This window comes from Lethenteron reissneri, chromosome 28 (genome assembly GCF_015708825.2).
Source record: "Lethenteron reissneri isolate LAM-NWPU_2019-01 chromosome 28, ASM1570882v1, whole genome shotgun sequence".
Classification (NCBI taxonomy): Eukaryota; Metazoa; Chordata; class Hyperoartia; order Petromyzontiformes; family Petromyzontidae; genus Lethenteron; species Lethenteron reissneri.
This window is the reverse complement of record NC_083806.1, coordinates 8,806,536-8,819,233: the sequence shown is the minus strand read 5'-3', so window position 1 is coordinate 8,819,233 and position 12,698 is coordinate 8,806,536. Positions and strand designations below refer to the sequence as shown.

Sequence of the window (12,698 nt, the reverse complement as noted above, 5' to 3'; positions counted from 1 at the left end):
CACCGGTGGCACCATGGCAACCTCGCACTAACACGTGCGCGGGTGTTTTCGCGCGCGAGTCACGCGTAGGGGTGCGTTGCTTCGGCGACTTGTGGTGAAAACACGAATGGGCGTGGGTTGCCTGCGCGCGTTCGCAAAAGCAAAACAATTCTCCCCGTCCACGGGCAGTCTCTCGAAAACCACGATTCCCAGAAGCAACGGCGACCCACCGCTGCGCCTTCAGCGTGTGTCCCGTGGCGTTTGTGTATCTTACGGTTGTTGTGGTTGAGCTGCCTATTTGCAGTGATTTGTCTGGCCCCACACCTTGCCGATATAAGACTTAGTTGCTGTTAAGGACGATCCACCGGATATTGGATTTAAAATGTTAATATTCTATTTAGTTCTCTTATCTAAAATTCAGAAAGCGTTGATCTTTGATCACTACGGCGGAATTCATAGAGAGGTTGCATTCATGCCGATGTCTGGACTAATAAAATAAAAAAAGCCATCCAGCGGTAATAAATAGCAAAGGGTCTGTTTTGCCAAGTATAAATGAAATAACTTTTAAAGGGATCATCCAGCTGTGGATCACAGGGACTTGGTTTTTTCAGCAAAACTTAAGCAGCAAAGCTCGGGGAGAAGTCGCGTGAGCAGGGTATGGGCAGTCAAACAAAATGCTGCTCGGTTGCCTGCGCCCATGGGCCAGGTTTGCGTGCGCGTTGCGTGGGCCCCGTCCTGAAGTGCCGCTCTCTCCGGGTCGTCTTCCGCAGCCGGGAAGTTCCGCGCGTCGGGGAGCTGCAGCGCGTCGGGGAGCTGCACACCCTGGGCTCCGGCGTCGGCGAATATTTCCCATCGCGTGTGGCTCCGGACGACGCGGGGCTCGACCTGCGCGGCGGCGCCGGCGGTGGCGGCGGCGGTGGCGTCTCGTCGAGCGAGCGGAGCCAGCTCGTGGGCCTCGACCTCTCCAAGAAGAGTCCGATTCGTGACTCCCGCTCGTCCTGCGGCGGCGGTGCGGAGCACGCGGACCGACTGCACTCGCCGACGCCCGCCCCCTCCGGCGCCGACGGCTACGAGGGCCGCGGCTCGGGACTAGGCGAGGCGGAGGCCTGCCTGGGCCTCATCCGACGGACGGCGCCGTCCCCGCTCGGCAGCGGCGGCGGTGGCGGCAACGGAGGCGGCGGAAGTAAGCTGCCCGTCTCCAGCGGCGCCGCAGACGGGCTGCCACTGCCTCTCAACACGAGCTGGCTCAAGCAGGAGCCGGCCGAGCGGCCGTGCGACCGGAAGGATCAGGTGAGTGCCTGGGGCGGAACTCGCGACGAGGTTAAGAAAAGAATATCGGCAGCGTTTCCTGGGGCAGAGACACGGGTGCATTTTGTGTGCACGTACGCTCTTTTGCTCTCACAGCTCCAGGCGAGCGGTCAGATTTAATCTTTGTTTACCCACAATTTTCACTCGGAGAAAATATTACGTACATCCTGGACCTTCTCTGTCAAATTCCATGGTGTCCTGTCTCTCTCCCCTCCCCCAGACCCTGCCCCTTCTGCAGAAACATAGTGAATTAAATGAAATGTTTTGTCCTACATTAATGTCGGGCCCCCACATCTCCTATGAGGCCAGCTCACTCTCCTCAGCGATGCTGTCCAGCCCTCTGCACGAGCACTGGGTGTGCGCATTTCTGGGTGATGAATATCCGAACTGGCCCTGGGCCTCCCCTAAGTCGACTGAGCCATAAATGAGTACCTGGTTGCGTGTGTAAATATAAGAATTAGGGAGACAAAGGGAGCTGGGCATGGTGCTGGTCGTGTGCCCTAACCGGCCTTAATAGGTTCGCGCACTTGTCACGACAGTCTGTTGAAGGCTATATAGGGGATCTTTAGCTTTGTATTTGTGTGTACGTGCGTGTGTGTAAATACGCTTCTCACACAGGACCTGCACCATGGGCCATCAGCTCAGGGCGACCACAAGACCCCTCCGAACTCTTGGGCCGGGGCGTCCGGCGATGACGACGAGGTGCCCGTGCCGCCAAGCAACGGCGTCGTCGTCTATTCGGGAAGCTCAAAGTCCGACGGCGGTGGAGGAGGCGGTGGCGGCGGCACGGGGCTCTACCAGACGACACGCTCGCTCCTCGGTGTCGCCGCCATGGAGGAGGACGACGACGACGATAACCGCAGCCTGAACGACGAGAGCGGGATGAGCGACACGGGCAGCGGCGGCTCGGAGCCCGGGCTCGAGCGCTACGCCCACTGCAACCACCACCACCGGCACGCGGCCGCCTACGGCGAGCCCGACGCCTTCGGCGGCGACAACCTCTACGTGTGCATCCCCTGCGGCAAGGGCTTCCCCAGCTCGGAGCAGCTGAACGCGCACGTCGACACGCACACCGAGGAGGAGCTCTACCAGCGCGAGGCCGGCGGCGGAGGCGGCGGAGGCGGCGGAGGAGGCGGCGGCTGCGGCGGAGGAGGCGGCGGCTGCGGCGGCGGCGACGACGACGACGACGGCAGCAGCGGCTGCGCGGGAGGCGGCAGGGGCGGCGGCGGCCCTCCCTCGGCGTGCGGGGGAGGCGGCGGCGGGGGGCCCGGCGGTCTCGACGCGGGCTGCGCCGACGACTCGGCGGAGGCGCGGCCGTACCGCTGCATGGCGTGCGACCGCGCCTACAAGGACGCGGCGACACTGCGGCAGCACGAGAAGACGCACTGGCTCACGCGGCCGTACCCCTGCGCCATCTGCGGCAAGAAGTTCACGCAGCGCGGCACCATGACGCGCCACATGCGCAGCCACCTGGGCCTCAAGCCATTCGCGTGCGAGGAGTGCGGCATGCGCTTCACGCGCCAGTACCGCCTCACAGAGCACATGCGCATCCACTCGGGCGAGAAGCCCTACGAGTGCCAGCTCTGCGGCGGGAAGTTCGCGCAGCAGCGCAACCTCATCAGCCACATGAAGATGCACAGCGCCGGGCAGGCCATGTGAGGCCGCCCCCCCCGCTCCCTTTCTTTCTGGACCCCCCCCCCTTCCCCTCCGGCGCAATGGGCTGTGGTGGCCGGCGCGTGGAGGTGAGCGAGCTAGCCGGTGAGCCCGGCGCGTTTGCATCGGGCCGAGTCTGTGAGCTGGCGAGCAGGCATCCGCAGTTTGTAGGGTTTTCGATTAACCGTCCGTTTGTCATCGGCGTTGCCGCTGGAACAGATTTAACCTCGTGACACTGCGCCAGCAGCACCTATAACCTGATTTTAAGAAATCCATGGACCAAAATTTACGATGGTTTTTATATGCGTTATTTTTTTTTATATGAGTGTACGTCCCTTTTAAAGTAACATGTTAAAGGTTATAATTTTACAGGTGTTGGGCTGTCATAATTGGGCTTGGTGCATTTTCGTTTTACGAAAACGGTTAATTAATTTTAGTGATGTCGATTTGTCCTAAAAGATCGCTCTGAGCGAACGGCTCGCATATCGTGAGATGTCATTAAGGCTCGAGGGGGTGGTGGGGATGGGTAGGTGGAGGGTCTTGGTTGCCGTCTGAACCAATCGAAGTCATCGCCACGTGAGGCCTGCGCCAACCAACAGGTGTGTACGGTCATCGTGCGCAGCCCCAGCTCACCCGCCAGCTCACCCGCCAGCTCACCCGCCAGCTCACACGCCACCACCTCCAGCCGCCGTTCCATGGCATCGCTCGCCCTCTCTCGCACACACGACCCCCGCAACTCAGGCAGGAGGCGATACAATGCCACTCTTTAAAAAACATAAAAAGGAACAAAACAAAGAGGTATTTTTTGTTGTTGTTTAATGGCCGGTGGTTTGCATGGGACCAGTGGCTGACAGGGTCAACCGACGCGAGGGGTCGGATCGTCTTTGAAAAACGGGAAGAGAGAAAGAAAAAAAACGAAAACTTGCCCCGCTTTGCCCGAGGCGCGGCGCCGCAGCAGACTGTGCGGGCGCCCGCCGGCGGGGCTTCCCGAAGCTTTGTGCCGGTATCGCCAACCCCTCACCGTGTCCTCTCGATTTTGACCAATGAATTGAATCTGTCTTTTTTTTTTCTTTGCACATTCCTTTTTGCAGGCTTTAAAAAGAAAAATAACAAAAAACGGGAACAGCTTACACTACCTGTGACGTAGTGAGGTTTTTTTTTTGTCTTATCTGTTTAATCTCTGTTACGAATGGTATACGGTATATATATTTATATGATTGGAGGCCCTACATTGACTCTTTGACAGGCACTCTGTGTAAGTGTATGTGACTTGTAAACTAATTTAAAATGCAGGAGGGAAGAGTGGCTATACAGCAGAAATAATGATCATGGTAAAGACGCACACACGTCTACGTGAGCCTACCCGTGTACTGTACACGAGCGTACAGGAACGTTTGTCCCCCAGGTGAATGCGCACGTAGAGTGAACTCGGGCCATGCTTTTCCCTTGCAAAGCATCTCCTCTGTCCGCCGCGCGCACGAACGTACGTGTGTGCAAACACTCAACGGCCAACACCAATAACGAATATTCGAAGCGATCCTTGGCCTCCCGTAGTTCGACTCAGCCTCAAATGAGTACCCAGTAAGACGCGTAAACATCGTACCAGAGAGACATAGGTGGCCGAACATGGTGCTGGCCACCGACCCCCCACCTCGTGTGCCGTGCCCGCCTTTATAGATGCTTGATAACAGCACTTGTACCAACAATCTGTAAAGTCAAGATTTAATCTGTAAAGGGGTGGGGATATTTGTCTATGCACATAGATGAATGTGGAGTGTCTCACTCGCTGCGCCATGACTCCGGCCACCTAGCTTCCATTTCCCTGCCCTTGCACAATTCCTCTTGCAATTGGAATCTTAAGCCTGACCTGGGGGGGGGGGGGCTCCCTTCGGTTAACTTTTCCTGGTGCTGTGCAATCGAACATCGGCACCTGGCAGACAAAGGTGGTGGCCGAGTTTGTGGCGCTGACCACCACCACCACCACCTTATTTGCAGCGTTGGTCCTGATAGATGCTCGCAGAAAAAAAAGCACTTGCCACCAACATTCGTTTTGGCCAAATGGCTTTTGTACATGAATCATAAATGCCACTTTATAAAGGTTTGAATTGGTAATTAATATGATGTAGCACAGCACTGAAAAATTGTGTGTGTGTAGATAGATACACGCACGCCCAAACATAAACATACCAATTATATGCAAAATTATTTCTATAATATACGCTTTGCGAGCAGAAGGCTCGAGATGACGTCTATAAACCCTTGAACACATGCTGTACGTCTGTGAATATATGTATGCAGGTATACATATATTTATATATGTGCAGTGTAACATGCGTGGCGGGCACAAGGCATTTTGGTGCATTTTGGTGCAAGGCCCCGGCTCCCGAGCAACGAAGGCCGTCCCACGGGACACGCAGCGGCTGATGTCATAACGAGACACTCGAGGACCCCCCAGACCCTTTCTCGTCCTCCGCTCGCTCGCTCGCTCGCTCGCTCGCTTCCTCGCAATCGGGGGGGGGGGGGGGCGTAAAATCATTGACTGCAAAAAAATTCAGTGAACATTGCGATGTAAAAAGTATATATATATAGGATACTCTCGCTCTTTGCAAACGGTAATATCAAGACGTTTTGAATTTCTACAAAACAAAAGGTGAAATATTCCTAATGTTTGTCCACAGGACTCTAAAGAACGTATGTTCACTGGTTAAATTGAAATGTGTACAAAAAAAATGTTTGTCGAGAGATGTTTTCCTAAATAGGGGAACGATGTTTCGGTTACAGTTAAAACTGTGTCGTGTTCAACATCAGCACTGGCTGCGCGAGCGTGGAGCTTCTCTCCGGCTCTTGCCGAGAATCCGGCACGGGGGGGTGGTGGCGATCACCACCCCCCCTGCCCACCCTCTCCCCACCCCCCCGCTTGCCAACGCCAAAATTGGCGCCTACCATGATCATTATTTTCTGTGGCGAAAGTGACGAAAACCTGTTCTTATTTGCAGTTCATTTTTTTTTAATCAATGTCCTAATGTCTGTATAGTCACTTAGAGGAAGAAGATTTGAAAAGAAAAAAAACTATTATTAATAACAACAATTATCAACTGTTGACCAAAACGCCTCTGGATCAAAGCAGTGATGGCAGGCTCATGATAAGGATGTAAAAATTGCGAAGGATAATAACGAAGGTGTATATTTTAGCATGCTTTTTCTCGTTTGTACGTACCTGGTTTTTTGCGCGCGTATTAGCTTTGTTCTGTGTCTGTTTTTTGGTAGCGGTGACAGCCGGCGCGGTGTCTGTGGTGTTGTCTTGACAGTAGCATGGTTCTTGCACAGCACTTATGTTGGATAGCTGCTTAGTAATGCAGTACGTTTTGTTGGCGTATAACGTTATGGGTCCTCTGCTCTCTCTCTCTCTGTCTGTCTCCGTCTCTCTCACTCACCCTCAACACTCTCCTATAATTTTAATTTTTTTGTTAAATAATTATTCTTAATGATATTTTTTGTTGTTTTCTATTAAGTTCCCCTTTCTCCCCTTCCCTTTTATTCCAAAGCCCACACCTGACCCATCGCAAGCAAACCAGCTGCTTTAAACCCTTTCCAAACAATACAACACTTACCTTTCCGAACGGCGGGGAGGAGAGTTGCCGGCTGTGTGCACCGAGCGCGGGGTGTTGGCGTGTGTCGTTCGTGCGTGTGTCGTCCGTGCGTGTTGTTATCCGTGCGTTGTTCGTGCGTGTGTGGGAACGGTTCCGCCGTTCTTCCCAGCGAGGCAATGCAGTCGTACCCCCCCCCGCCACCGCCGCCCCCACAAACTCTGGAGCTCGCCCGCCCGCCACCGCCGCCACGGGCTGGTGTGGCCAGACCTCCGTAGCTAAGCGTGCTCCTCACTGCCAAATCTTGGCGCTTGCGGGCGGGACCCCCCCCCCCCCCCTTTAACGCAGATTTTGCGTTATCGACGCATATTTTTCTTTTTTATCCGCAGATTTCGGGTGGCGGTTTTTACTCCGCGCCTTGGGCTGGGGCCAGGGTATTGGGTCGTGACGCCGTCATTGAGGTAGCAGACCGCTGCCGACGTTTGCTTTAAAGAGAAAGAGAGAGAAAAAAAAAACCTAAAAAATTATTTAAAAACAAAATGAACCAAAACTCTTCGTTGGAGGGCATTATACAAACAGGGTGTGATGAGGTATTTTAGAAGAAGAGAAAAAAATATTGAGAGTCATATTTTGTAATAAAATGTCAGCTTTAACTCTGGCAGCTAAATTCAGCTGCAAAGTTGTCCAGCTGTTTACAGGAATAACGTTTAAGGAGTTCGTTTTAGTTTGCGTCTCATTGTCACTTTTCATTTTAGCCATTGCCGTCAAAGAACTTGCGAGAAAGATAGGCTGTTATACCGATAAGCTTTTTTTTTTTTAAACAAAATGAAAACAAACTCTACCTCAGATCTTAAGCTTTTCATGTCTTAAATGTGTGCAGCGGAGAGCAGTCTACACGATTATATTAGCTTTCATTTTTTTTTGTCCCCCGTGTTGTTGTCTTCGAATGCCTGCCGCTCAGTTACGCACGACCTCGCAAGCGAATCGCTCTCTCCTCACGTGCCGCTGCCAGTGGATGTACAAGGTGTTGCCCTGACACTTAAGAGGCCTTGAACTTTTTGGCGTTTTGAGTATTGTGTGTTTTAAATGTAACCGTGTCACAAGCAATATAGACACCAGACGTTACAGAATGTTGAATCGGATTCCGTTAAATCGTACAAAAAATGGTATGTAGAGATATCGGTCGTATTACGGAGCAAACGAATCACGGACCATAGACTAACAATTAAATTAAACTTGCCATATTGTAAATTGATAACGTGTATATAATATTACAAGTAGGGTAAACACATCTCCTGTTGTTTTAACCGCCTTCGTTACAGTTGTTAGCTTGTAATTAGAAACAATTGAACTCAAACGAGTTTCCAGCCAAAGGGGGGACAGACTGCTTGCATTGCATCGCTGGGTTCAGTGTGGATTGTGTTGAGTGTGGATTGTGTTGAGTGCGGATTGTCTCTGGTGTGGTGCTGAGCGTGGTGGTTGTGGCCGAGTGGGGTTTGTCATTGAGCGTTTTTGTTTGGCGTGTTTCTGTCTCGGTGTTATAATATTTGTCGTATGATTTGTCTGTGTTGTGTTGAGTGTGGTTTGTGTTTCTATTGTGATGAGCGTGTGGTCTGTATCTTTGTTATCTTGCGTGTGGTTTGTGTTGAGCTTGGTTTGTGTTTTTCGGTATTGTGCTGCGTTTGGTTTGTGTGTTGAGAGTGGTGGGTGTCTCAGTTTTGTTTTGCGCATGAATTGTGTTGAGACCGCGTGTGGTTTTTGTTGAGCGTGGGTTTCGTGTCTCGGGGTTGTGCCGCGTGTGCTTTGTGTGTTGAGCGTGGGCTTGTGTCTCGGTGTTGTGCCGCGTGTGCTTTGTGTGATGAGCGTGTCGGTGTTGTTGCTGAGCGCCGGTGACTCGGTGCCACACACCCGTGCCACCCTGCCGACCCTTCGCCACGCCGCGGCGTCTCGATTAACACGATGCAGGGATTTGTACGACTTTGTGGGCTCAAGACATTTTTTTTGAAATGCAGTATTGCAGCTCGCTGAAGTCTTCTGCAGGGATCTAGAGTAGAGAAACAAAACGAGAGGGAAGAAAATAACACTAGTCCTTATTATTGTGTACGTACTTTTTATGATAAGAGTTATGGTGGCGGGGTGAGGGTTTGGGGGGGGAGGGTTTAAAATTTTACGTAGTTCTCTTTAACGTTTTAAGATGAAATATTTCTCAGTGTTACATAACCCAGCTCAAACTTCAAAACTGTTTAGCAGCTTCTGTCCAAAACCATGGGTGAATTTTTTGAACCAAAGTTTTATTTTTTTGAAATCGAAACCTCATTTTTATAAGAACCAAAAAAAAGTTTACAGTGTATTTTTTAAAAGAAAAGTGGTAGCACTCTCACTAACCGACATAAACGCCGTGACCTTTTTTTCTTTCATGTTCAGGCCAGAACCACGCGGAAACAGTGTTTTCATCGATTACTCTCGGAATTTAGTTTTTATTTCACATTATTTTTCTCCTCACGTTCCTTCGGGTTTTTTTTTTTTGCTATCAGTGAATGTATTTATTGCACGGTTCGTTCTGTGTGGAGGTTTTTATTTTAAAATTTTCTGCTTCGTTCATTGTTTTTGTCTGTTACACAACACACACACACACAAGAGATACACATTCAAGTTTTTATTCACAGTACCTTACCTAGCCATAGAACATATCAGGGGAACACAGAATGTAAAACCAATAAGAATAACGGAGCCGATCACACTTTTTTATAACGCTTTAACCACGTTCAACTTTTGCTAAAGCACACTTCAAAAATGCCTCTGGGTCACCTCAACGGAAGAAGAAAAAAAAATCTACATTTGCTGAAATGTTTCGCACGAGTTTAAAACAAAACAAAAAACCCAGGTGTTGTATTGTACAATAACAACGAAACATTACTTTTTTTTGTTTTACAATTATTTTTTGAAAAAAAATGTTTTGCGTTTTCAAAGCTGTAACTGCGTGTGTACAAAAAAAACAAACCACAAAGGGTATATATATAACGAATGCGCTAAGTTTAAGGGGGAGTTGTAACGAAGCAAACCAAAATAGTGGCAGGTTCATTTGCGGGCCCGATGGGGGCCCTCACCCCTCCTGCCCCCGCGCGTTGTGTTGCCGGCCTCCTCGGCCCGAGAAAAGCTTTTTTTTACCCCGTGGTGGCCATGGTGGTGGCCATGGTGGTGGTGGTGGCGGCGTTTGTCATGGTTCAGCACCGTCGTTAAGCGCTGGCCGAAGCCATCCCCCCCACCACCACCACCACTCTCCCCTATCCGTTTGACGCTTGAACAGACGGGGGCCCCACGCGATGGTGATGATGATGATGACGACGACGGTCGTGTGTGACCACGCGAATGATCGGTGTCGCGACGCTCGAGGCTGCCTGTGGTGTCTCTCTCTGTCTCTCGTCTTGTACACGCGTGGCTCTGGGGGCCCCCTCTCCCGCGGACGCGTCTTCCCCGCGACCGGACAGGAGCGTCAGCCTCTCACGGCCCCCCTCTCCCCACACCACCAATCGCCGTGACTTTGGCCCCAACTCTCGACAATTGCCACGTGGCCCCTTCGCTCTATCGCGACGTGGAACGCGCGCGCTCGCAACCGTCACAGCCTCCTCGCTCGCAAAACGAAGCGATGAGAAATATTTATGAATTGGCGGAAAATTGAGAAGTTCTCACCCTACCCCACCCTACCCTCTCTCTCAAAATAATGGAGTTGGCCCCCTTTGAAACGGGTTAATCTCGACGGGCCATGGCATTCGCGCACGTGGGCCAGTGCGTCTCCAGAACGCGTTGTTGTACGAGCCAGTGACACGCACGCGTGCAGCGGACGAGCGATGTTGCGTTGTAACCGACGATGGTGCTGCTTCTGCTGCTGCTGTTGTTGATGTTGATGATGATGTGGGTGGTGAATGAGGTGGTGCCGGGCAGTGGAGGAGGATGAGGGGAGGCCACGTGGCCGCGGTTTCATGCAGCCAGAATCCTCAAGAAGCGAGCGCTCGTTCGAGAACTCCCAGCTTCACGAGCAACGTGGTGGGGGTGTCGTGGGGGGCAGTGACCAACCTGGGTTCTTTACACTATGAGACCTCCTTTACCAGTGGCAAAATATAGTAATAGGTTTTACCCTTTTGGCGTCATCTGGTCCAACACCCAATGGAGACTAGGCTCTAGAAAGCTGTCTCGGGTGTGGACCAATCAACTTCAAGGACAGTGCATATCATTATCATCATCAGAGTTGTTTCTTTTTGTTTGCATTTTGACTGCTTGTGTTGTGGTTATTGCAAACATGATGCCTTGTATAAAGGTGTCAGTTTTTGTACCAGTTGAAAGGGTAAAAACATATTACTATACCAAGCAGGGTGTTGGGGCCACAGTGTGTCCGGTCCTACCGTCACGTCCTCAATAGACGCGCCACGCACGTTGGGTTAGACGCGTTCGACCACAAAGCGCCCAGCCACAAAGGCAAAACAATCACTCACTCCCCCCCGTCTCACGGCTCACGGGGGTCACTTCGCATGACGGACTGCAGGAGGGGTGGTGGGCACTGCGTTGACAAACACCAATCTAGAACCGGCAGAATCTCTATTTGGGCCGGAGGAATCCGATGAGCTCTAGAATAAGCTCTTTATCGCGGACGTGCCAAGCCCCAACACGAACCCTGTACAACGCAACCCGATGCATGGGCCGCAGCTCAATGCCACGGCCTCCACGCGTCCCAAAGCTCATCCCCAAAACATTAAAAAAAGGCACCGCAAACGCCGCAACGCTTTAAGGAGCCCAAATACGCCCGCTCTGTAAATTGTCTCCACAAAAGAAAACACCACACACACACACAAACCACTGCTACTAATCCACTCACAGGCCAGAGATTGTCGCATCGCTCCAAATGTGATCGACAACAAACAACGAAAAGACGAAATTTCCGCTCCCCCCGAGGTGAATGTTTACCTCCGAAAAAAATCTGTCGGTTCGGCGGGATGTGAAAGGAGGACGCGGGGGGGGGGGGTGTATTCAGGCACTGTTGGATTTGTACAGGGCATGAAGAAAGAGTCTTGGAGTCTTGAAGGAGGAGTGATGGCTGGGCGTAGGAGGTGCCGCATGGGCAGCGAAACAACATGAATTGGGGTACCGCATGGGGCAAGCGAATGGGAGGGCCCAGGTGGGACAAGGAGTGGGACCGGGTAAGGAAGGTCACGGGGCAGGCTCAGGGCTTCTATCACCTCGAGACGTCTTGCGTTCAGCTCGGTGTCGAGTCAGATTGTGTGGCACGGAGAGAGGCGATACACGCCGTTTGAATTGGAAATCTCCGCCAGGAGGAGGAATGAGGAGACGCAGGGGTAAGCAGCAGGAGGAGAGGAGAGAGAAGTCGGTGGCAACCGCGACAACCCCAATGAACGCGCTTCGCTGGGTTGTTAGCGTGGACGGGCTTAGCTTGGCTAGGGAAGGGTGGAGACACGGGGGGTGGTAGTGGCGCGTCTTTTTTAGGAACTTGACGGTACCCGAACACACGAAATGCCCTGGCAATGTGAGCGAGCGCCTGGGGTCACCGGTGGTGTGTGGGGCATGCGGTGTTCGAGGATATTTGGGGGTGGGTTCAGAGTGAATCGCAAACAAAAAAAGAACGGGGTGGCCATTATATATTTCAACAATAACATTCAAAACCTCCACCCGGGGCTCGTGAATGCTGGCGAGGGAGCACGGGGGCGAGCAGAAACCAAAACTTCCACGTGGACTCGCACGTGGTGGCGGTGATAATGCACCACACCCACCCCCCTTCGTGCGCGTCGATCAGTGATCTCCAGAGGTTCCACTCTCCAAAGTTTCGAAAAATAACGAGTGACAGGTCACCCCTTCCCCTCCCCTCCTTCTCCTCCCACCAGCACGGCCCCGGCGCTGTGAGTCGCGTCCACGAATAGAGCCGTGTGCAGGTTGTTGGTGGTGGTTGTTGTTGTTGGTGGTGGTTGGGTGGGCGAGGTGCTCGGTGATTCGGTATCGTCCGTCTGCCGCTGTACGCCGTGGGTGAAGGACGAGCAACGGTCGGCACTGGGTTGTCCACCACCACCCCCCCCCCACCTCTCCCCACGAGGGCCGTGGTGGGGCCGGGACACCCCCCCACCGTGACCCCCCCCACCGTGACCCCCCCCCCCCACCGTGACCCCC

The 12,698-nt window shown here is 52.5% G+C and overlaps 1 protein-coding gene across 2 annotated transcripts in view; it reads left to right on the top strand.

Moving 5' to 3' along the window:
• The window catches only part of HIC1 (HIC ZBTB transcriptional repressor 1), a 94,371-nt gene extending 82,081 nt beyond the window's left edge, over positions 1-12,290 (top strand). For both annotated transcript variants that reach the window (XM_061561989.1, XM_061561990.1), the window contains exons 3-4: positions 750-1,269; positions 1,906-12,290. In XM_061561989.1, the coding sequence (XP_061417973.1) occupies positions 750-1,269; positions 1,906-2,946 (1,561 nt within the window). In that variant the 3' untranslated portion in view covers positions 2,947-12,290. The remainder of the gene's footprint in view (positions 1-749; positions 1,270-1,905) is intronic.
• Positions 12,291-12,698: the final 408 nt, after the last annotated feature.